The following is a 26,607-nucleotide window of genomic DNA, read 5'->3' as shown; positions in this document are numbered from 1 at the left end:
TTGAGTGTGTATGCGTGTATTAAGGACCTCCTCCTCTTCAGTATTTTATAATCTAATGTAAATCTATGTTCACATTGTCAACTGATTCCATCTATACTAGCAAGTAGAAGTAACAATATTAAGGACAATTGGAACTAGGTGCTTTTGCAATATTATATATAATAAAGAAAGGACAGAGAATTGCATTTATTTTCTGTTTGTCTATATTAACTGAGTGTTCATTATCTCAGTCCTAATAGCTGCCTTTCAAGGTAGTTATTATTATTGCTGTGTATTATAAATGAGAATATTATGGCATAACATATTTGGGCAGTTTGAATTTGAACCTCACCTGAATAAGGTAGACTCTTGCTACTGTGCCACACTGCCTCACTAGGACATCCTGACATAAAAGAAACTTCTTATAATTTTCTTTGTTGACATATAATTGTAGATATTAAATCTCTAAAGGGTGATTCAGTTCAAAGTCATGGAATTGTGAGTGTGTGCAGTTAAGTATTACTTGTGTAAGTTTGCTAATAGAAACAAAATATCTGGCTCTGTCTCCTTCAAATAAGTTTAACTTTTTCAGAATTACTGATCCCGCTTCAAAAAAGATATACAAAAGCTTGAAAGAAAAGATAAAATATCAGTCTCTTCAGACTTGAGAATATCATGTCTCTACGTTAAGTATTCTCAGTGAAAGATTAGAAAATAATAGTGAAAGAGAAAATAGAAAGTTTGTTGTTGTGTGTGTTTTGTTTTTATTTTTGTTTTCAGTTTGACCCAGTAAACAGCCAGTGGGAAGGCCACTATCTCCAGAGCACTATTTTGTCAAATTATAACCAAAGCTGGTGTGATATGTGGCCTACTATTTAGTCACTTGAATTTCTGCATGTTTTTTAATTCTGGAGAAATGTGTTCTCATTCTCCTGGCTTTCACTATTTACCAAAGATCCTTTGAGCATATATCTTTCTTGTGCCAGACAATGTTGTAGGTGCTAGATATGCTAAACTCTGTTTATTAGATCTATTTTTTTTTCCATTAACAATAGGCAGTATTATCCTAAGAAAATAATTTGTGGTGATTTTTTTGGCTTTGTAGTTGCTAAATCCTGAAGATGACCTCTTACCAGGAAAGATTCGAGACAGCAATCGTTCAACCCTCTTAGCAACAATTCAGGAACATGGTTACCCCACAATCAACTTGGGAATTGTGGGAGACAAGTAAGTATTGGATTTTATTTTGAAGTTGTTGTGGTACAAATACAAATTTGGGGGATACTAACTAGGTGAGATTGTTGCTAAAGAGAAAGGGATTTAATACCATAATTTCCACTTATTTCATTCTTCAAAAGCCAAAGATTTGTGGAGGTGTCTATTTCCTTTAGTGGTAGACATTTTTCTGGAAAGCCTTTTACAACCAGAGGAATACGTTGCTCTGCTATGGGTGCTATTCCTATTCACACTTTTACTAGTTTCAAGAAAGATAAGGAAGATACAGGTGAGATGAGTAAGAGAGAAATGTCAAAATTAGCACTAACTGATGCTTTGAAGTTTAAGTACAGTTATTTTCTAGGACTTTTGTATTGATTTTTGTATTCTCATACAACTTTGAGTTTCTCCAGGCTTCACCCATCTGTGGTACAAAGGGAGGAACATTGACTATAATTGCCCATCTCCAAGAGCACATTACCCCATTTACTCAATTAACTCAGCTATCTGCTAAATTCCCCATGTATTTCTCTAAATCTCCAACTGCATCTCACTTGTGATCAAAAACAAGTCTGCTCTTCCTGAGCAGCCCCTTCTATGCAACATGCCACCTTTCACCAGTTCACAAGAGGTGTGCCTGCCCTTAGTAACCCTCAAATATCAGCCTGTGAGAGGCAAAGGTAGGAGATAGATCTGAGTGACAGATACCCTGATGTATCTGTCACCCATAACTGCCTCTTTCTGTCTTATCACCACCTTGTCACTAAGAAAAGCTCATTATGCCTGACTCCTTCTTCTGTAACGATGAGTGCTTTCCCAAGGCTCAAATGTGCTTTTGAAGAGGCTCTGCCCTACCATTCCACAAGATATGTTCAGACACCTATAAACCGGACACAGTGTAGTCCAGACCTAACACACAGCATCTTGCCAATAACCTGAAAGGTAATAGTTTTTAATGTTAATCTCGCCTTTTAAAGTTCTCTTCTTACCTCTTGATTTTTTCTTTCTCTGAGAACACTGGAGTAGAGGCTGTTAGACATATCTTGAAACATTTTTTTAAATTCACTGTTTATAATTACCTGAAAGTTTAGTGCTAGAGAAGTCCACAGGTAAGTAAACAGCCAACTTAGAACCCATGCTGGTAAAGTCAGTACTACAGGTCACCAGTATTAACTTGACTCGGACTCCCTAACCCTGGGAAGGGAAAGAAAGAACCCACTGAAAAGACAAGGAGTGGGTTAAATTTGGACCTGACCAGTAACTTGTCTTTTTTTTAATTTAAGATTTTTAAGATAACACTTATTTCTTAAAAGTTAACGTGCATAATAGGAAACGAAAAAAATGCAAAAAGCGAAGTCATTCATAATCACAGGCAGTTTACCATTTGATGTGTCATCCTAGGTTAATTTGTGCATTGCACAGCTAAGCATCCATTTTTATGGAAGTATGATCATACAGTTATGTATCATGCTGTTTCACACATCAGGAATGTTTACTGTTTCAAAGTCCCAAAGCTATAATACACTGCACCAACTCAATCTGGAAGGAAAAAATACAATCCTGCCTTCTTGGTGACAAAAATCTCAGAAAAGATAAAAATGGCAACAGTCCTCTAGATAAAGATATTGGCAGAGTTATGACTAAAATACTACATTCCTTAATGTTCAATTAAAAGTAAGACATAAAGCAATAGCATACACCAAGGATAATACTTCTAAGAGGATTCAGCATTATCTGATGTAAACTATTAAAGAAATATGTTTCCTTTGAATACCTAACAGTGCATTCTTATTGTGCAATCAAGAGATGCACACACATGGATGGTTATCATCAAAATATAAGTATGCATTCATCCCTTCCTTTATACTTCCTTCTGCCCCTCTGCTGCCAGCCTAAGTGAGCAAGTCCTAACATACATTTCTCAGAGACAGTCATACAAACTTCAGGCATCTAAAAATTATCCTGATGCAGACACACCTTTAAAGATGACAAAAATTAAGTTCTGAAAAGAAATAGGATGAATCCAGGAGTTCCAGCAGCACAGAGCAGGCCTGAAGTTCTAAGAAACAAACTCACCAGATTTTGAGTTTGTTTCCTACCCATTGCTGGCTCTGGCCCTGCCACCAAGTGTGTTCATGAGCTCTAAGAACTATCATTAGGTAAAAGGTGCTTTTTGTTTGTGTGTATCATTTTTAGCTTAAGCTGTTCTAGACTATAATTCTCTTCATTCTCTCTTCCTAATGTACTTTTGTATTAAAAAGGAAGTAACTTGATATATATACTACATGCTGCATTGTCTTTCTATGAAAGCCAAAACACCTTTAAAAGGTTACTGTGTTGATAAGCTAATATTTGATTGTCTGGGGCTAATTGTTGACTTGCTATAGACGTTTCCCAATAATTAATGTACCTTGAAAACAGCATATAAAGAACAACAAAACTATAAGCAAGATACAGGGAATTCTGAGAATATGCAGATCTTTAGTGTATTCTTTTCTTGGGTTGTATACCTTACATAAAACTGAGAACAGTTTTTTAAAGTACAGTTGATGCAAATCTAAACTTCTTCAGTCTTAGAGTGCTATATTGAAAAATCCCAGAGTAAATGGTTTAAAATGCAGAGGTGGAATGTGGGAGGAAAGAATTTATAACTGTTCAGATGGAAATCTTTGCTGGGAATTTAGCAGAGGAAACAAGGTACATTTAATCTGTAGCCTGTTGATATTCTGTGAAGGTTGCCTCCCTCTTCATTCTTCTCTTTCCTGTATAAGACATTTGCTTATGACACAAAGGTTGTTATACAGAGGCCTTTGTGTGAAACTCTCCAGGGAAATAAGCAGGGTCTTGGGAGAAACTACCCTATGTTTAAAGCAGGGAGAGAAATAACTCAAAATGTCAGCAAGCACAGAACCATTACTCAGCTAGGCAGATAAGAGTAGGGAGTAAGAGTACTATTCTTATTACTTTCAAAAGGTTTCAGTCTGGGTTTAAATTCTACATGATTAGATTTCTCAGCTCTTATTCTTATCACCTTTCATAACTTTAATAGTAAATGTTAAAATTGAAGAATAAGACTCTATAAAACATTTGTTGTTTGTGGTCTTTTTAATAATAGCTATTGTGACAAGTGTGAAGCAACATTTCACTGTGACTCTGATAGATTAGTGATGTTGAGCATCTTCTCATGTGCCTATTGGCCACGTGTATGAAAAAGATGAATTTTTAAACCCAGAGATGTTAATTGAACTTTCCCAGCATTATACAAGTGAGTGGCAGAGGTGAAAATGAAATCTAAATTTCTTGAAATTAACTATCATTATGAAGACAAGAGAATAAATATAAATATGTCAAAACAAGCATCATATAGGTTGGAATGGTCTGCAAGAGTTTTAAAAAGGTGCATTTTTAGCTAGAACAGAAAGGATGAATAGGATTTGTGTAGTCAGGAAGAATGTGTTAACCAAGTAGGAAACAGGGAATGAACAAAAATAGAGAAGTAGAAATGAACAACTTAGGTCAGAACAGACTGTTTAAAATAGGGGGTTTAGGAAGAAGGATACATGTAAATTTGATAGAAATGTGAGGCCAAATTTTGAAAGGATCTGCAATCCAGGCAAAACTACCCAAGTTGCTTAAATGTACAGCTTTTTTAAAAGCAGAATTGACATAATAAATAATTCTTTTGGAAAGATAATTTGACCAGGTGTTATCACATGGACTAAAGTTGGAGACCTATTAGAAATAAGAACAACAGTTTATTTCTTGTTCAGTTCAGAAGTACTGATTGTGAATCTTCGCAAATCATCTAGAGAGCTTATTAAACATGATGATTCTGATACAGCAAAACTGGAGTGGGCCAAGATTTAGCATTTCTAACAAGCTCCTAAGATATCAAGCCTCTGGTCCATGGGTCGTAGGAAGTAATAAGAATGCGGTATATTTAGTCACGTGTCAGGGCTTCCTTGGTGGCTCCTGTAAAGAATCTGTTCGCAGTGCAGGGGACCGCCTGCAATGCAAGAGATGCAGGTTCCACCCCTGGGTCAGGAAGATCCCCTGGAGAAGGAAATGGCAACCCACTCCAGGATTCTTGCCTGGGTAATCCTATGGACAGAGGAGGAGCCTGCTGGGCTACAGTCCATGGAATTGTAAGAGTCAGATACAACTTAGTGAGTAAACCATCACCACCACTACAAAGCCTCATTGAAATGGTATGTGTCTACTCTATAAACACAAATAAAATGCTTGCAAAGCCTAGTTATTAGGTCTGTCACAGTCTTACATCCCTCTCTAGCAATATACCATTTCAGCTTCTTCATTCTCTATTAGTAGTTTATCCTTTCTTGGTTTTGGCAGCATCTCTTCCTGTGCTCATTTCCAATATAAGTGTCAACCGTGGCTCACCCTTGACTATCTTTCCTTCTAATTCTTTATGCTGACTCCCAAATCTGGTCTCTGTCTTAAGCTCTATGCCTAGATCTACCTGCTTGCTGGGTGTATTTTCTTTTTAAGTTCGATAGGCAGTTCGATGTCCAAACTAAATTCATTATCCCTCCTTTCCTCTCTCACTGCCCACCCCCACTGCCATCTTATTCCATGTCCTTGAGTTCTTTAACTTACATGCAGAGTACATCATGAGAAATGCTGGGCTGGATGAAGCACAAGCTGGAATCAAAATTGCTGGGAGAAGTATCAATAACCTCAGATATGCAGATGACACCACCCCTGTGGCAGAAAGTGAAGAACTAAAGAGCTTCTTGAAGAAAGTGGAAGAGGAGAGTGAAAAGTTGGCTTAAAACTCAGCATTCAGAAAACTAAGATCATAGCATCTGGTCCCATCACTTCATGGCAAATATATGGGGAAACAGTGTCAACAGTGGCAGACTTTATTTTGGGGGGCTCCAAAATCACTGCAGATGGTGACTGCAGCCATGAAATTAAAAGATGCTTGCTCCTCGGAAGAAAAGTTATGACCAATCTAGACAGCATATTAAAAAGCAAGATATTACTTTGCCAACAAAGGTCCGTCTAGTCAAGGCTATGCTTTTTCCAGTAGTCATGTATAGATGTGACTGTTGGACTATAAAGATATCTGAGCACCGAAGAATTGATGCTTCTGAACTGTGATGTTGGAGAAGACTTTTGAGAGTCCCTTGGACTGCAAGGAGATCCAACCAGTCCATCCTAAAGGAAATCAGCACTGAATGTTCATTGGAAGGACTGATGCTGAAAGCTGAAACTCCAATACTTTGGCCACCTACTGCTAAGAGCTGACTCATTTGAAAAGAACCTGATGCTGGGAAAGATTGAAGGCAGGAGGAGTAGGGGATGACAGAGGATGGGATGGTTGGATGGCATCACCGACTCAATGGACATGAGTTTGAATAAACTCCAGGAGTTGGTGATGGACAGGGAAGCCTGGCGTGCTCCAGTCCATAGGGTCGCAAAGAATTGGACATGACTGAGCAACTGAACTGAACTAAACTGAGTTTTCTGGCTCAGCAACTGCCCACACCAGCCACCCAGTCTCCCAAGCCAGAAGAAACCTGAATGGAAAACTTCTAGCTCTCACTCACCCCTGCATTTAAATCCCTTACAGTTTCCCCCATCAGTATTTCTTATACATTCCTCTCTCTTCCTGTCTACCATCCTGGCTTAGTTTGGGGCTCCATTTACTTTTTGTTTAGACACGTGAGACTAGCCTCTTAACTGGCCTCCCTGCTTCAAGTCTTGTTCTCTTCCAACTCACCATCTGTTCTGCTACGAATATGATCTTTCCATGGTGCAAATTATGTACTTAAGGCAGAATTGGGGTTTTATTATATATGGGCAAGCATACTCCCCAGTGACCCAGGCGTTAAGAATCTGCCTGCAATGCAGGAGCCATAGGAGATACAGGTTCGATTCCTGGGTCAGGAAGATCCTCTGGAGAAGGACATGGCAACCCACTCCAGTATTCTTGCCTGGAGAATCCCATGGACAGAGGAGCCTGGTGGGCTACAGTCTATGAGGTCCCCAAGAGCTGGACTCAACTGTAGTGACTTAGCAAGAGTACTCTAATAATTCAAGAAACTTTCATGAAGTGTTATGCTATATCAGACATTGTCTCAGTCTTTGGTACTACAGGGAGAAGGAATTGGCAACCCACTTCAGTATTCTTGCATGGAAAATTCTATGGCCAGAGGAGCCTGGCAGGCTACAGTCAGTATGGTTGCAAAGGGTCAGACATGACTGAACAACTTTCACTTCACTTTGTACTACAGAGATGAATAAGATAGTTATTAGTAAGAACTACAAAGAAGATTTCAATTCTATTTCACTCCTCTCTTTCCTCCCCAGCTAATCCATATCCATTACCTCTAGCCTCCTCACTCCAAACTTGTCGGTCTTTACCTGGGAAGAGACACGAATCTTTACTTACTACCTAGTATGTATATATAACACCATAGTGCACTTTTTTCACTTATCTAGGCCCCATGGAACAACAGATCCAGATAAGTGTCTTTTATACTCATTTGTAGATAATATTGGGTTAGCCAAAAAGTTCTTTTGGGTTTTTCCACAGATGTTTTGGGAAAACCTATGAGACAAATGAAATTTTTGGCCAACCCAATACTACTGAAGCTCAAAAAAATTAAATAAGTTGTTCAGAGTCTTACCCTCTCCTATTATAATCTTTTCTTTTATCTTTCCTCCCACAACTACTGGAGCCACTTTTGCAGCATTTATTACCTTTGGGTAATTTATTATACCAAGTTCATAGTGTCTTAGGAGTGGGAGAGAATGGAGAAGACAAAATAAGTCCAACCCAGCCCTGTCTAACTCCAGGATCTTTCTCCTTTTCCTCTGCCATACTGTCCTCTTAATTAGGCTTAGCACCCACAATTTACTAATATTAAGGTTAATAAACTATTCTATATCCATTTTAATAGATAAAACCTCTAAGTAAATAGTAATTGTCAGTATTTCAAAGGCCAGAGAGGAAAATTTAGTTTAACTTTGAAATTAAATACTGATTGTATATATGAGTGAATGAAAAGGACTTGAGCTGCAAAATCCTAGATCTTTAGGTTTTATAGAAGTGGATGGAAAAAAAGGCAGGAGGATTTATTTTTTATTTTCTGGACCCCTAAATAAATCTTATTTACTGTAAATATACTCTTCCTTCCATACAAAGAAAAGTCCCTTCCTATTATAATCTCTTCTTTTATCTTTCTCCCCACAACTACTGGGGCCACTTTTGCAGCATTTATTACCTTTGGGTAATTTGTTATACCAAGTTCATAGTATCTTCAGGAGTGGGAGAGAATGGAGAGAAAAGGAGTATGGGAAAGAGAAAAGTGTGTGCATGCAATGTGAATGTATAATAATTTCATATTCAGACCTGTATTAATTCAATTTACAAATGACCCAGATTCACAGATGGCCTATTCCAACCTTTCCCCTACTCACCATCTAAGTACCTCTGTCAGTACTTTAAGAGAAGGGAAAGAAAAATAGCTTTTAGAGAAGTGAAAGGGGGAAAGCCATGAATAGCAAAAAACTGTCAAGAGACAGGTAATCTCCTTATTCCCCCAACTCTCAAGATCCATGCTATTTAGGGGACCCCAATGAGCGAGTGAACTGAACTGAAACTGAACTGAAGTCATTGGCTCCATGTGTTTGTTCTGTTTACTTTGCAATACTTCCTGATAATCAAATATTTAGAGTTGCATTTGTGTTTTAAAGTATTCTACCTGAGGATGAGTCGTTTACATATTAATATTTATTATTTCAAATCAGATATCCAACACGTGGGTAAGTCTGCTGTCCTGAAAAAACAGGAACTAACCACTTAAAACGAAGTTCTCTGACTTACAGGAGCAAATTCTGAACAAGACCACATCAGAACCTTAGCACAGCAAGATATGTAGGCATGGCAAGAAGTACATTTTATTTATTTGGGTCCTCTCTCTTTTTTCTTGATGATTTGGCTAAAGGTTTACCCATTTTGTTTATATTTTTGAAGAAACAGCTCTTAGTTTCATTGATCTTTCCCAGTATTACTCTTCATCTTGTCTTTAATTCTGTGTATGTATAGAGTTTATGTGTATGTGAATGTGTATAGGAAAAAACAAGAAATTGTACTTATTTTCAGCTTCCCTGGTGGCTCAGATGGTAAAGAATCTGCCTGCAATGCAGGAGACCCAGGTTCAGTCTCTGGGTCAGGAAGATCTCCTGAAGAAGGGAATGGTAACCCACTCTAGTTTTCTTGCCTGGAAAATTCCAAGGACAGAGGAGCCTGGCAGGGTACAGCCCAGGGGGTTGTGAAGAGTCAGATAAGAATAAGACTGAGCAACTAACACCCATACTCATTTTCACCTTTCATGTTGAGTACATCATAAACATCTGTCCATATCATTACGTAGTACTCCGCTATGTCATTTTAATACCTACATATTCAGTTCAGTTCAGTCTCTCAGTCGTGTCCGACTCTTTGCGACCCCATGGACTGCAGCATGCCAGGCCTCCGTGTCCCACTCCCAGAGTTTACTCAAACTCATGTCCATTGAGTCAGTGATGCCATCCAACCATCTCATCCTCTGTCGTCCCCTTCTCCTCTCGCCTTCAGTCTTTCCCACCATCAGAGCCTTTTCAGATGAGTCAGTTCTTAGCAGTAGGTGGCCAAAGTATTGGAGTTTCAGCTTCAGCATCAGTCCTTCCAATGAACATTTAGGGCTGATTTCCTTTAGGATGGACTGGTTGGATCCCCTTGCAGCCCAAGGGACTCTCAAGAGTCTTCTCCAACACCACAGTTCAAAAGCATCAAATCTTTGGCTCTCAGCTTTCTTTATAGTCCAACTCTCACACCCATACATGACTACAGGAAAAACCATAGCCTTGACTAGATAGACCTTTGTTGACAAAGTAATATCTCTGCTTTTTAATATGCTGTCTAGGTTGGTCATAACTTTTCTTCCAAGGAGTAAGCGTCCTTTTATTTCATGGCTGCAGTCACCATCTGCAGTGATTTTGGAGCCCCCAAAATAAAGTCTGCCACTATTGACACTGTTTTCCCATCTATTTGCCACAAAGCGATGGGACCAGATGCCATGATCTTAGTTTTCTAAATGTTGAGCTTTAAGCCAACTTTTTCACTCTCCTCTTTCATTTTCATCAAGAGGCTCTTTAGTTCTTCTTCACTTTCTGCCATAAGGGTGGTGTCATCTGCATATCTGAGGTTATTGATATTTCTCCAGGCAGTCTTCATTCCAGCTTGTGCTTCATCCAGCCCAGCGTTTCTCATGATGTACTCTGCATATAAGTTAAATAAACAGAGTGACAATATACAGCCTTGACGTACTCCTTTTCCTATTTGGAACCAGTCTGTGTCCACTTCTAACTGTTGCTTCCTGACCTGCATACATATTATTCTGTAGTAAAAAGTATAATTTGACTGATGGATATGACCCCTTGTTGACAGACATTAGATTTTTCCCTAATCTTTCTCAATTGTGAGTAATTGGTGAAGATCTTTATAACTAAATCTTACCATATACCCACAATTATTTGATAGCTTTTAAATTTCTGTTTTATTCATTTTATGACCATTTATTGAGTGACTGATGTATGCAGAGCTATAGTGCAAGCAGGGGTAAAATGATAAATAAAAGAGCTGCTGTCTTCAACTGCTTGGTGGTGGCATGTGGAACAAATTGTTCATGGCTTTATCCTTAGCATTTAGAATATTGCCAGCACATGGTAGCTACTCAGTAAATTCCAGGAAGTAATAGGAAAGGAAAGAGGGGAACACTGAATATAGCCTGAATATGAAACTAGTCAAACCTGGGGATATCAAACAGATACAAATTAGTGGGTGTTTACAGGGCTGAATTACTTCTAGCGCCATCCTATTTCTACTTTGAATATGGAACAGTAGATATCCTAGTCTTCTTTTCCCCATGACTGATTCAAAAACCTGTTAGCCTCCTTTTGTCCTCCTAGGCAGCATGAGCTATTGTTCCCCACTGTGGAGAAAGTGTTAGACAAATGAGGATGGTTGCATATCTGCGTGAGTACAGAGTTCTGTGTGTGCCAGCCACGACAGTTGCAGCCAGACTTGGTTAAGATAGTAGGCATTTGGCACGTAAGTGCTTCTCTATGTTTACATTTTCCTCTTTTCCCTCAGTGTCCTGATGTGGCCTAAACAGGGTAGGAAAAGGATTTGTTCCTGTTGAGCCAGAATTGTTTTCTTTCCCATCACACTAATAAGCTCCTTAAAAGCCAGGACAAGATTTGTCTTGGTAATCCTGTGTCTGCAGCCATGAGTAAGAGTACCTCCTCCAGATTATACAACCCTGCCTTCTTTCTCTATACCACCCTCCTTTTCCATGGTACCGAGAAACTTCCAACTGTGCAACTGCCCAGAAAAATCTTCCAGGGTTCCCTCAAAGTGGGAACCTTCACCATGGGAGCAGATCAGAAAATATGGCTCTGACAACTAAGCTAAATTAGTAACTGAGGCCCATCGCAAAAAAAAAAAGAAAGAAAGAAAATGAAAAGCTTTGTACCTAGGATGATTCATTTTATATTTTTGAAGAATGTGGGCTGGGATGGGGAAGCAGAATTCCAAATAGATTTAGGAAGCTTCTAATGTTAAAAGTTGGAGAGTTATCCTACTGACTTTGGGTGAATTTACCATTTACCTCTTAAATATAACAAACAGTGATCATGGTTCAAATACACAAAATCCACTTGGGGAAAGTTTTTTTTTTAATGAAATTCAGCATTGATTGAATTATATCATTCCTAAAACTGAGTTTAACTATTGAGCTGTTTATATTTCTACATCAGTTTTGAAACAGTTTGGTAAATGTAGCTTTCAAACTGCTGACTTGTACTTTCTATTCTAGCCTTTCAGGGGCTGGAGGGCTGGGAAATTCCCTTAATTAAGAAAAGAATTCCCCCTTCTGGAAAATCGCCATCCCATAAGCCTGCCCCCATTCAAATCATGCTGGGCTTGTTTGGTTCTGTCGTAGATTGATGTTTTGGATTTAAATTTCCTGATCCTACTGCTGCCAATTTGTGAAGCTGCCTCCTCGCATTAAAGCATGAAACAAGAGGAACAAGCAGTAAGATAGCAAATTGGATTCTTTTAAAACTGGCACAGTTAGCAGGAATTAACAAGCTAGACTTAACAGTATAGTGATTATTTGAGCAAAGCCCAGTGCCTTAACATCCTCCAATTGGTGAACCAAACATATCCTAGCTTCCTAGTACTTAATTTGTAGAACTAGAGATCTCATATTATCAGACAAAATTTAGATCTGGATTTAATTGGCTCATATCCTCTTTATAAAGTACCAGCTTCCCTTATGGAATAAATACCCTTTTCTGCTCAAAATACAAAGTTTTAATTTTAAGTCAGCCTAAAAGATTTATTTTATGATCACTTATTTTCTATTGGCTAACCAAAAATATTTTTTATTGTAACAAACGTTATGGTATTAACAAAAGAGTCTCCCTACTCTTAATGATAGACTTCTTCATGGCTACTGCATTTGCCTTTTTTAATCCTTAAGAGTTGCTGTTACGGTTGACATGACCGTTTCTTCCGAGAATTACCTCTAGGTACTATTGTAATTTTAGAAATTTTTTCTCATATGACCTGGCCCTCATAAAAAGCAATATGTCCAGAAAGCCTTTCCTAATTATTCCAGGCCACTTCTGATCATTCTCTTCTACTCAACATTTGTAACATTTCTTTTCATTTGTATTTTCATTTTAATTAATGTATTTAAATTCAATCAATCAATGTTAATTTAATTGCTCCTTTTATTCATTTTCTAAATTTTTTCATATGTTTTCTGCACTGATTTGTAAACCTAAAGATGGTGACCATACTTTGTTCTATTTTTATATGATTCCATAGTACTTAAAAACCCAGTGGGAATGAAGGAGAACTAAATGATGGCTATATGAATATACACTTTGATCCTGTACCTGAAATAGACACCCAGGACATATTCATTATTCAGGAATTTATCCTTCCTTGACTTCTGAAGAAATTAGTATATGATTAGTTTCTCTTTACCTTTTTTGTGATCTCTGTATGATCAACAGCCGTTATTTTTTCATCTCCAAATCCTAGAATTTTTTCTCACCCTCCTACCGTCATCTTCACTCTTCTTAGAATGATGCAGCTCACAGTTGGCATAACAGATGAAACAAGAAACTAATTAGCAGTTGTTGTCCATCTGTGTGTTTATATTAAATATTTTAAAATAAAACTGCATTTGCCTTCTGAATACTCTGTCTGAAATCCATAAAATCTAATCTTGGGTAAAGGTTCTGTCTTTGTTTTGACTTTGCAGTAGACTACATGGTAAAGCAAAAAAAAAAAATTTATGCCAGAATCAGGATTATAGTAAGTTAAGACAGATACAGTTTTTTCCAGTTTTATTGAGATATAACTGACATACAGCACTGTATAATTTTAAGGTGTACAGTATAATCATTTGACTTATGATAGGTCTATGTTTAGTTTTATAAGAAACCTCCTTACTGTTCTCCATAATGATTTACCAATTTGCATTCCCACCAACAGGGTAAGAGGGTTCCCTTTTCTCCACACCCTCTCCAGTGTTTATTGTTTGTAGATTTTTTGATGATGCCATTCTGACCAGTATGAGGTGATACATGCACTATTGTAAATAGTTCATCACAACACTGTTTACAATAGCCACGACATAGAAGCAACCTAAATGTCCATTAACAGAGGAATGGATAAAGACATGTGGGAGATACACACACACACACATATATATAATGAAATATTACTCAGCCATGAAAAAGAATGAAATAATGTCATTTGCAACACCATGGATAGACCTAGAAATTGTCATGCTGAGTGAAGTAAGTCAGACAGGGAAAGAGAAATATCGTGTGATATTGCTTATATATGGAATCTGAAAAAACGGGGAACTTACTTACAAAATAGAAACAGAGTCACAAATGTAGAAAACAAGCTTTTAGGTATAAGGGGGAAATGGGAGGAGGGATAAACTGGGAGATTGGAATTGATCTATAATGCTACTATATATAAAATAGTTAACTACAAGGACCTACTGTATAGCACAGGGAAGCCTACTCAAAACTCTGTAATAATCTTTATAGGAAAAGAATCTAAAATAGAGTGAATTTATGAGTTATATAACTGAGTCATTTTACTGTACCACTAAAACTACCACAACATTGTAAATCTACTCCAATAAAAAATTTTAAAAAAATCTTTTGACTTACATACATCATGAAATAATTGCCACAGTAAATTTAGTGACCATCATCTTGTGCAGATACAAAATGAAAAAATTTTTTTCTCATGATGAGAGGTCTAAGGATTTACTCTCTTAACAACTTGCATATATAACATATAGCAATGTTAATTAATCATGTTGAACATTACATCCCTAGTACTTATGTATCTTTTAACTGAAACTTGGTACCTTTCCATTGCCTTATCCAATCCCTCTCCCCCCTTACCACCTGCCTCTGGTAATCACAAGTCTGACCTCTTTTTTCATGGGTTAGTTGGTTGGTTTATTGAACTGTAATTGATCTACAACACTCTGTTAGTTCCTAGTATACAACATAGTGACTCAATATTTCTATACATTACAAAATGATCACCACAATGTTAGTTACCATCTTCACTATTGTGGATAGTGCTACAGTGAACATAGCAGTACATATATATTTTCAAAATATTTGTTTTGTTTTCTTTGGAAATATACACAGAAGTGGAATTGGTGGATCATATGGTAGTTATATTTTTAATTTTTTAAGAAACCTCCAAAATGTCTTCCATAGTGGCTGCACCAATTTACAGCCCACTAGCACTGCAGAAGAGCCCCCTTTTTGCCATATTCTTGCCAACACTTGTTATTTTTTTTATGATAACCATTGTCTTTTTTATAATAGCCATTCTGACAGATGTGAGTTGATATCTCATTGTGGTTTTGACTTGCAATGCTGTGACAATTAGTTAGCCTGAGCTTCTTTTCATGTGACTGTTGGCCATCTAAATGTCTTCTTTGGGAAAATATCTATGCAGGTCATCTGCCATTTTTAAATCAGGTTATTTGGGGTTTTTTTGATACTGAGTTGTATGAGCTGTTTGTGTATATTGGCTATTAACCCCTTATTAGTCATATCATTTTGCAAACATTTTCTCCCATTCAATAGTCTGCCTTTTCATTTTGTTGATAGTTTCCTTCTTTGTGCAAAATCTTTTTAGTTTGATATAGTCCCCTTTGTTTATTTTTGTTTTTTGTTTCACTTGCCTGAGGAGAATTATTTAAAACAACAAATTGCTGAAACCAGTGTAAAAGAGCATACTACCCATGTTTTCTTCTAGACTTTTTACAGTTTCTGGACTTAACTTAGGTTTTTAACCCATATTTAGTTTATTTTTGTATATGATGTAAGAAATTGGACAAGTTTGATTCTTCTGCAAATAGCTGTCCAGTTTTCCCAACACCATTCGTTGAAGAGACTATCTTTTCTTCATTGTATATTCTTGCCTCCTTTGTCGTAGATTAATTGACCATAAGTTTGTGGGTTGGTTTCCGGGCTCCCTGTGTTGTTCCGTTGATCTGTGGGTCTGTTTTTGTGCCAGCACCATACGGTTTTGATTGCTGTAGTTTTAGTATGGTTTGTAATTAGGGTGCTTGATACCTCCAACTTTGTTCTTCTTTCTCAAGATTGTTTTGGCTATTCATGGCCTTTTGTGTTTTCATACAAATTTTAAAAGTATTTATTCTAGTTCGGTGAAAAATGCCATTCTTATTTTGATAGGAATTATGTGAAATCTGTAGATTGCCTTGGGTAATACAGTAATTTTAACAATATCAATTCTCCAATCCATGAACACAGTTGGTGTATCCTTCTGCTTGTCTCATCTTCAGTTTCTTTCAACAGTGTTTCATAGTTTTCCAAGGACAGGTTTTTTACCTCCTTAGGTTTATTGCTAAGTATTCTATTCTTTTTGATGCAACTATAAATGGGATTATTTTCTTAATTTCTCTTTCTGATTGTTTGTTGCTAGTGTATAGAAACACAACAGACTTATATATATTAACTTTGTATCCTGCAACTTTACTGAATTCATTTATTAGTTCTAATAGGTTTTTTTTGGCTGACATCTTTAGGATTTTCTGTGTATAGTATCACATCATTTGCAAACAGTGACAGTTTTTCTTTTCCAGTTTGGATGCTTTTTATTTCTTTCTCTCGTCTGATTGCCGCAGCTAGGATGGTCAATGCTATGTTGAATTAAAGTGGTGAGAGTGGACATCCTTGTTTCGTTCCTGATCTTCAAAGTGCTTTTAGCTTTCCACCATTGAGTATGATGTTGACTGTAAGCCTGTCCTATATGGTCTTTATTATATTGCGGTACATAGCCTCTACCCATTTTATTGAGAGTTTTTATTGTATGTGGATATTGCATTTTGCCAGAAGCTTTTTCTACATCTATTGAGATGATCATATGATTTTTATTCTTCTTCTTAATGTGGTATATTGTATTAATTTGTGGATATTAGACCATCCTTTTCTCCCTGAAATAAATCCTACTTGATCATGATGTATATTGTTGAATTCTGTTTGCTTATATACCATTGAGGAGTTATGTGTCTATGTTCATCAGTAATTTTGGCCTATAAACTTTTTTTGTGATATCTTTGACTATTTTGCTATCAGATGATGCTGACCTTGTATATAAGTTTAGAATCATTCCTTGCATCTCAGTTTTTTGGAATAGTGTGAGAAATATAGGTATTAACTGTTCTTTTACTCAGTAGAAAATTTCTAACAGCTGGCCATCAAGTTTTTATTTGATACTTTTACTGAGAAAGATATTATTTGCCTCATGAGATAGCACATTTATTCTTGGATGGCTGTTATGGCAGGGATTTTTTTCTTTTTATTACACTAAGCCAAAGTCTTTATCCCTGTTTCTTTCAGCTATTAGTACTAATTCTGCCCTCATGAGCAACACCAAATAAATTAACTCCCTCATCTACATGACAGCCTTTCAAAGGAAATACTATTTATGATTATATAAATGTTAAGTAGTATCTTCTCTTCCATCCACAGATAATATTATTTGCCCATAATATCATTCTAGTTATAAATACTGTACACTGTTCATTCCCAAAGCTACAGTGGAGAGATTAAGTTGATGTCAGGATTCATTCAGTTCATTTACTGAGTGCCTACAATGTGCAAGGAGTTGGCAGGACAATCAAGAAGCCTAGATAAAATTAGACTATGTCTTGTGAGACAGACATATATTATTGTATCAGCTTTATAAATTTGCCTTTCATCACAACTTGTTTCCTCTCTTTATTCTGTTTAGTTCTTTTGACTTTAAACTCCACTTTTACATCAAAATGCCATTCCTGATTTTTTCCATGTTTACATTAGCTTGGTGCCTTTTACCATAGCTTTTATTTTTATTCTTTCATATCTTTTAAGTGTATCACATATAAATAAGATCCAAATGGGGTTTGAGCTTTAAAAAACTAAATCTTGCATTTGCCTTAAGTTGCTGTAACCCTGATCCTAGCTTGCAGTTCATTTTGCTTCACCATGAAGATTGCTATAAATATTCCCTTGATCTTTTTCCTTCCATCTTACATTATTTTTACTATTAATAGAACTTTTGTTATCCTTGTCCTTTTCTCTGTTGTTGGTTTAATCCAGGTGCTATTTGTTCCCCTTCACTCATTATTTTGGAAAGTATGGGGTACTCTACCATCCCCCTCATACTTTCCTTCCAAATTCTGATACTAATAATCAAATATTTATTTCTCCACTGTTATATTTTTAAAAGGTGCTCACTATACCCCTCCTGCACAGCCTTCCCATTTCTTCCCTGCGCCTCCTACATCACTGAGACTTTGAGAATACTTTTACTTCTCCCAGCTACTTCCACTCCCCCTACTTTTAGGCACTGCTGAAATAATGCTTTTAAATCTAGACTAAGTTTTCTTTTGTAGCATACATCTCTACAACTTCTGAGGAATCCATGTTTAGCATATATATTATAATTTCCCTGTTTGATTGTTATTCATTTAGATTTAGTTATATATTTTCTAAATGCATGTGGTTATGTGTGCGTGTGTTTTACTAGTGTTTTCTCTACTCCTCATCTTCCCCTATCTTGAGACCTCTGATCTGGTTAAATTTTTTTCATTTAAAGTCATTTTTTGGTAACATTACTTATTGATTTATTATCTAAACTTTTGCATTTCTGTTTAGTTCTTTTATATTCTTCTATATTGATAGATGAAGAGTGTCTGACTGGGTATAGGATTTGGGTGTTGCAAGCCTTTTTTTTCTCAGAGTACATTGATGTTAATCTACTGTTTTATAGTTTTTAGTGTTGTAGGTAAGAAATCCAAAGCCCATATTCTTTTTTTCTTTGTTAGTAAATCTAATCTGTCTGACAGTTTGTAAGATTTTCTTTTTATCCTTAAAATTTATTTACATTCTTAGGTTTATACTCTTTTGTCAGTCTTAAACTAGATCGCAATCAGTTTCTAGTGCTTTAAATCAGTGAATTTTAGACATGGAAAGGACCTAGTCCAAATTTTCATTTTAAAAGTAAGGACAATGAGACCCGAAAAAAATGATGTTCATTTTCAAAGTCATCTCAGTGGTAGAGACAACTTGATTCTAGGCCCTACACACTCAAGCCTTCAATTACCACTTCTGTTTTCTGTCACTGAGCATTTAAATTTTTAACATTTAGCACTGAATCATTGCTTTTAGATGTTTTTATGTAATATCGATACTCTCAAAGAACCATGGGTAGATAACTTATTTCAAGTGAAAGTGGAAAGTGTTAGTAAATCAAGATTAATACTAGTATTAGATTTATCTTTAAAAATGGTTAATCACTCTCCTAAATAATACTGCAGTTTTTAATGAATTAAGAATTAAATGATATCACAGTATCCCTTTAAGACCTGCTGCTCTTTGAGGAAAGGGAAGCAACTGATATTTTGAGGAAAGGGAAGCAACTGATATTTTGAGGAAAGGGAAGCAACTGATATATGTAGAGTTTAATCTGCTTAATTCCATATCCCTTCCAGCAACAATGGTGAGACTATATTTCAAATGTAAAAAGTACAGTTTATTGGATATTGATCATCACTATTTGGGATACACAGATATATATTCTTAGATAACAATGATAAATAGCTATTTTCCTAAAATAATATAACAAAGTGTCTTTCACAATGTGAATAACTACTATAGTTTAAAAGAATAGTAAAATGATTGTAGGTGACCTTGAATCTGTCACTGCCTTTGTGAATTTCATTGACCTCTTTTGTCCTGCCTACATCATATAATTGTAAAACTAACACATAAGTGTGTGAGTGTGTTGTTCTTTGAAAATGTGAGAATTACTATCATTAATTTTATTTCTTAACTATCAACTGATCTTATATATGGAAGTAATGTCATATATAAGACATATAAGGCCATATTGTGTTTTCATTTTACTCTCCTCTCTTTAAGAAAATTAATATGCTATGCTCTCTGTTTAACAAAACACAAAATCATGAATTATTTTTAGCCTACTGTAATATCCATGATTATAATCTTTGCTACCTATTTTTTATCATTATTCAGAGTAATCTCAGTCTTAGAAAGCAAACTCAATTTTTATTTTTTAAAAGTGAAAAGATTGAGGTGAGTGAATAAAAAATAAATACAGGAAAATATCAGCATTTGTCAGATCTGAGAGATGGATACATGGGTGTTACACTATTATTTTGTGTTAGAAATATTTCATCATTTAGAATATATTATGACTCACAAAAGAGAGCAAATTTATGACTTGTAAGCAGTCCTAAGTTCCGTTTAATCAAATCTTAACTTAGTTTTCATCTGAATATAGGATTCAGAATTCAGTTCCCCAGAAGTGTACTAACATGTCCACACACGCACTTTTCTTGTCATCCCAGACAGATCCTCACCTGCTGCCTTAGCATCCTCTGTTTGATGCTTTTGCACAGTCGTCCATTCTGCTGAGAACTTTCCTTTTATGACATGTCATATGCCTGAAAAAAACTAGACAATTATTCTACTTAGGCACTTGACAAGGAAGCAGAGGTTCTAATCCTAGCTCTGCCCTGTACTGCTCCACCTAGCCTTTAGTATGCCACTTTGCCACTCTGAATAGCGTTCTCCTTTTCTGTAAACTAGGGGTGATTCATACCTGTTCAGTCTACCTCAGAGAGTTATTGTGAAATAACACGTGGAGTTATATCATGCAATATAAAGGAAGGTGCAGACCCTCTGACAGCTGCCACACTTGGCTGCCTATCCCTCTAAGCTACGATCTCTTACAGATCTACACAGTGAAGGTAGAGTTAAAGAGGTAGGCAGAGGAAGACAGAAGCGCCAGCCCCAGAGCGCTCAGAGCTGTGCTACTGGACACAGTGACCCCCAAAGACCTTTCCGACTTTAAGATTCAGTGATTTTGTGAATCCACCAGCCTCAGAGTAGAAAGCAGCATTGAGCCTATTCTTTGAAACAATAAATTACAGGAAGGACTTGCTTGGTATAAAAGTCCTTTTAGTTTATTTCTGCAAATTAGAAAATTTCCTGTGGAAAGTTGATGACTCTTCAGTTTTACAAAAATAGGAAAAAATCTTTCCTAGATAATATGAAAACAATAAATAAGGAAACAAATCATGGAAAAGTATGTTTATTTGCAGTCATCAGCTAGCCTGGCCCAGGAACTTGATCCATATACAAAGATGTCATTGTGTATGTCACTGCTACTTTGTTTCCAGTGACTTTACAACCCTGTAGAGTCAACATGCTATGAATGAAGTACTGTAAAATTGGTGGAATTAGCTAATGTCTCTTTATACTAGCACAAAATGCTATTATGTGTTGATAATAGTCACCGACCATTCACCTAAACCACATTCCACATCACCCTGCGCTTGTAATGCTTTACCATTTTCTCCATAGGCCAACCATTTGGCTCAACTTAATGGTCCAGCAAGGCAAAGGGACCAGAGTGCTGGGCGTACAGTAATCAAGAATCCATCACATTCGTATCTTATAGTATTTCAATACAGAGGACAATTTGCTTTTTTTCCTTAAAGCAAAATGAAAAAGATTGATGAAAAATCTGTTCAAAATACACAGTCCAAGAATAATTTAAGTACACCCATTTTGAATATATTTCTTCCAAGATGTTCACCTAACCAAATTAACTTCAAAATCCATTTCAGGGATTTTTTTTTAAAGTTTTATTTATTTTTTTTAATGTTTACACATAAATCCTTCCTTCATTAAATGCCTGGGTATTTTTTTGCTGCATAGGCAATTAACTGGATGAATTCAAAGGATCTCTGTGTTATAGATTGAACTTCATGTCAGCCATTTTTCAGCTTTTACTATTGTTTTGTCTTCTTGGGAGTTCATTCACCAAAGCCAAGCAACCTCCAGTATACTCATGGACAGACCAGTGCTTGGGGCGCAGGAGAGTTCTGTCTAGATTCAGTAAGAGAACCTAATAGTAAATGGAACTATTTAGGCTGAAACCAGGCCTGGGTTATTGAGCCATTTGGACTTTTCAAATATAGTTCTATGAATGTATTTGAGGTCCAATCTATGATATTCTTCTGTGTTAGTCATTGATATTCTCCTAAATAAAAACTGCCAAATATGCTAAAGTTGAACTCTGCCAGGTTGTTAGGTATGTTTGTATGATAACTTCTCTCAGTACTTCCAGTAATATCAACAACAACAACCAAACTTCCTTGAAAACTTGTTTTGTACCAGGTTTTATTCCATAAACTTATATGTACTGTTACTTAATCCACATAACAACCTTATAGTATCCCCAATTTATAGATGGAAAACCAAGCCAAAGAATGGTTAAGCAACTTATCACTTTTCCAGAGTTCTACATCTCCCAGGTCGTAGCACCAGGATTTAAACTCAGGCAGTCCAAGTTCAGAGCTCACACTCTTAATCTCTGTGCTGTGCACCTCCCAGCTTTGCCACTTGTAGAGCCTCTTGGGTCGATCCTCAGGTTCCTTTTCTTACCTCTGTCACTCCTGGATAAAATACGAAATGATGCTGTACTTAAAAATCAGCCCATTCCTTAAGACCTAACCAAATTAAGTCATATTCCCTCTAAAGGGTCCTAAGTCTCTAGCACCTAGAGTGATCAATTTTCCTGGTATGCCTGAAATTTCCTAGAACATGTAACTTTCATGTTACATGAAACCAAATCCAGGATATTCCTAGGCAAACTGGGAGGGTGAGACAGCCTACTTACACTTTACTGTGTCCCCTTTTTATACCGCCTTGTTATATAGAGCTAAAAGCCCATGAAAGTACCAGTAAGCACTACTTCTGCACTTACAAGTTTCTTTCTTCACAAGTTATGCTCCTACTACATAGAGACCTTTTTGATTCCCACTTCATACAGAATTTAGTGCTGTGCTCATGTTAATGCCTACTCACTGAATAGGTGGTTTAGTCTTCAGCAGGCACTATATATAAGATCTTTCCTTGTGTGTTAATTTGTTTGTCTTTTTTTTTTTCCAGCCCAGATGACTTACTCAATGCCTTGAATGAGGGTATCAGTCGTGCTGATGTCATCATCACATCAGGGGGTGTGTCCATGGGGGAAAAGGTATGAAAAAAATGGGGTTCTTGAAACAAGATTGATTAACAGTGGTCTGGTAGACATCTTGTATCCATAACGAGACCCCCACGAAGCTGGAAATCCACAGGGGTTCAGAAATTCCTGAGCATTCTAAAAGGGATACAGTACAATAGGTCAGATGGCTTACCATCTCAAATTAAATCCAGCAGTGAAGGTGTTAAAGTATAGATATTAATAGGTATTCTCCACACAGCAGACAGATTGCTGGGATAGTCTTCCCTCAAAGTCTCGTAGAGGTCTTGAGCAGATTGCTGCCATTTTCTCCCAAGATCACAAAACCTAGAGGCTGAGGCCTGCATTGTCGCAAAGCTGTAAAGAAATACTTTGCATTACCATCAAGCTACCTGAGGGGCTCTGAGCATCATAAGAGCAGACCCTGAGGTTAAGAGTACTTAAGTGTTACATTTATTATTTCTAGAGTGTTTCATGTAAAAGTTTTCTTGGTTGCTAATGAACTTAATAATGGGACAGTAACCATTTGGCAGACCGAAAGTTTGTTTTTCCAGGACTTCTGAAGAGGCAGCAAGCTTGTAATTAACATAGGCTTGGCAGTTATGGCTCAGTTATGGTAAGAACAGAACACTCAATCTTCACCTTCTTTATTAGTGCTAACAAAGATGTCATTTATCCTAGGGATTTGCTCACAGGTAAACAGCCAATATAGTAAAGCATAGTGGTTTTCTTTATTTTACTGTCTGTGTAGTAAGATACTTACAATAATCCTTTAATTTACTAAGAAGACTATTTTAAGAACTTGGCATCCCAGAGTATTCCATAGTGTTATCAGTCGTGCCTGAATCTTTGTGACCCTATGGACTGTAGCTTGCCAGGCTCCTCTGTCTGTGGAATTCTCTAGGCAAGAATATTAGAGTGGATTGCCATTCCTCCCGGGGATCTTCCTGACCTGGGATTTGAACCCAGGGCTCCTGCATTGGAGGCTAACTATTTACCATCTGAGCCACCAGGAGCTAATAATTGTCCTTCCTACCTCCTCAAGGGGGTAATGAGATGAGAGAAGAACCAGGAAGAAAGAGATAAAGTATCAATGCAGCAAACTCCTGCCAGCCTGCAAATTCTAGTCCTCAAAAGAATTCCCATGTACTTCAGTAGCAGAAAGAAGGAAAGTATAAGAGAGAGAACATCTGTTTTACCCAAGGGCTGAGTCTGAAAATCAGTCACTGAAAACACAGGAAAGTAAGTCAAAGAAAGATCCAGAAGCATTATGTAGCAGACATGAATTTTAAGTACAGAAACTCAGGTATGCAAGAAATTTATTTACTGGTTTAAACTTAAATTCTACTATGAGCACTGATACTATGCAATTGGCAGGAAATTTACTTAAGCCACTACAAAATTAACTGCCTCCAGGAATTATACCAAAGAACGGGCAGGGGCTTGAGAGGCAGCAGGACATGAAGGAGATACACATCTGGTCACCAGTCTTCACAGCATACATCTAGAGTGTCCTTGTCATGTTACTGTATATCTCAGGTCTTTGCTGTTTGGGGGCCATACTATAGCACTGAGATCAAGGGGGAGGCTGGAAGCCTTAGAGCAGAGGGAAGGGGCCCCTGCCGCATGTGGGACCCACAGACCTCGAACCTCTTCTCAGCCAAGGAGAAATGACTCTTCACAGTTGCTTCCTGTAAAATCTCTCCCTAGCCCCACCTCTTCCTCCAGAAAGCCTTTTTAAAAAGTTTTCATTTTCTATGTATCTGCTTTTTGCCCTAAAAACTAAGGAATTATATGCATTACTATAAATTCTCCACCACCTACAGAATTGTAAAATAGCTTAAAGACGAAAGGTATCAGTTCAGTTCAGTTCAGTTCAGTCACTCAGTCATGTCCAACTCTCTGCGACCCTATGAATTGCAGCACGCCAGGCCTCCCTGTCCATCACCATCCCCCGGAGTTCACTCAAACTCAACGTCCATCGAGTCGGTGATGCCATCCAGCCATCTCATCCTCTGTCGTCCCCTTCTCCTCCTGCCCCCAATCCCTCTCAGCATCAGAGTCCTTTCCAATGCCTCAACTCTTCGCATGAGGGGGCCAAAGTACTGGAGCTTCAGCTTCAGCATCATTCCTTCAAAAGAACACCCAGTACTGATCTCCTTTAGAATGGACTGGTTGGATCTCCTTGCAGTCCAAGGGACTCTCGAGTCTTCTCCAACACCACAGTTCAGAAGCATCAATTCTTCAGCACTCGCTTTCTTCACAGTCCAACTCTCACATCCATACATGACCACAGGAAAAACCATAGCCTTGACTAAATGGACCTTTGTTGGCAGAGTAAAGTCTCTGCTTTTGAATATGCTATCTAGGTTGGTCATAACTTTCCTTCCAAGGAGTAAGCTTCTTTTAATTTCATGGCTGCAATCACCATCTGCAGTGATCCTGGAGCCCAAAAAAATAAAGTCTGACACTGTTTCCACTGTTTCCCCATCTATTTCCCAAGAACTGATGGGACCAGATGCCATGATGAAAGGTATAGATAACCATTAAGGGTACCCTAGATTGAACACCCAGTAATTGTTTCTTCTTATTTCAAAGTCTCTTAATTCTTCCTAGGGCTTCCCTTGTGGCTCATCTGGTAAAGAATCCACCTACAATGTGGGAGACCTGGGTTCGATCCCTGGGTTGGGAAGATCCCCTGGAGAAGGGAAAGCCTGCCCACTCCAGTATTCTGGCCTGGAGAATTCCATGGACTATATTGTCCATGGGGTCGCAAAGAATCGGACATGACTGAGTGACTTTCACTTTGAGTTCTTCATAACAGTGTCTCCTTCACCTCACATGATCAGAAAAAAGGGCTGGTCTGATAGGTTTGCCCTGATTATTTAGCACCAAAGGTATTAATTAATCATATAGGTCACCTTGAGCATGGCTCCTAGAGCCATATAGCAGTAGAATATTAAAACTAATCAACAGTATTCCAAACAAACAATTTGTTAAAATATTCTTTTATCTCCCTTATTTCATTTATTCCTATGTTTCTTGTTCTGCAAGATCTTGGCTTAGCAGTCTGCTTTCTTAACACCTTCTGCTTCCATTCCAGAGAGTCCTGGGTTTCCTGACTCAGTCCACTGGTACTGTGTAAAAGTGACCTAAGCTGTATCACCTCAGAGGTCTATACACTAGAGACTATTCTTTGAAGCATCAATTGTTCAAAATTCCTATGAAGGTCCTTTTTCCTAGTGCTCTGGATCTGTCTTTGTTTAGACACAGACTATTTACTATAGCTTACAGCAGTGCCTTTACGCCAGCATCAAAGTGAAACAGGAACTTTCCTTAGGAAATAGATATTAAAAGATATTAAAGTAAGACTCTGTATTTGGATACAGTATGTAACAATTTCATAAAAAATTTTGGTCAGTGTTTTCCCTGAAGGTGAAAACACATCATTGACAGTATAAGCATTGTCAAATCCCCAGACAGACACTTCCCATAAAGCATATAATTTCTGAAATATTATATTAATGACATTTTACCTGCCTGAATCTAACCTAGCACACAGTGAGCCTCTCTTCTCAGATGTAACAGTAACTTTCTTTCCATGAAATTCTTACAATGGTAACATCAAACAAACCTATTTCTAATGTCTCTTTTTATAAGATAAAAGAACAAACCTTCATGACTTTCTAGGAGCCCTCTAGGAAATTTCAAACATA

General features: G+C 37.2%; 1 protein-coding gene across 8 annotated transcripts in view; it reads left to right on the top strand.

The window, feature by feature from the left end:
* GPHN (gephyrin) overlaps nt 1–26,607 on the top strand; it is a 546,364-nt gene that overhangs the window by 491,715 nt on the left and 28,042 nt on the right. For all 8 annotated transcript variants that reach the window (XM_068965812.1, XM_068965810.1, XM_068965811.1 and 5 more), the window contains 2 exons: nt 1,085–1,206; nt 22,819–22,906. In XM_068965812.1, the coding sequence (XP_068821913.1) occupies nt 1,085–1,206; nt 22,819–22,906 (210 nt within the window). The remainder of the gene's footprint in view (nt 1–1,084; nt 1,207–22,818; nt 22,907–26,607) is intronic.

Source organism: Capricornis sumatraensis, chromosome 2 (genome assembly GCF_032405125.1).
Source record: "Capricornis sumatraensis isolate serow.1 chromosome 2, serow.2, whole genome shotgun sequence".
NCBI classification, from domain to species: domain Eukaryota; kingdom Metazoa; phylum Chordata; class Mammalia; order Artiodactyla; family Bovidae; genus Capricornis; species Capricornis sumatraensis.
Note: the sequence above shows the minus strand (reverse complement) of the source record. Positions and strands in the feature narration are given on the sequence as shown.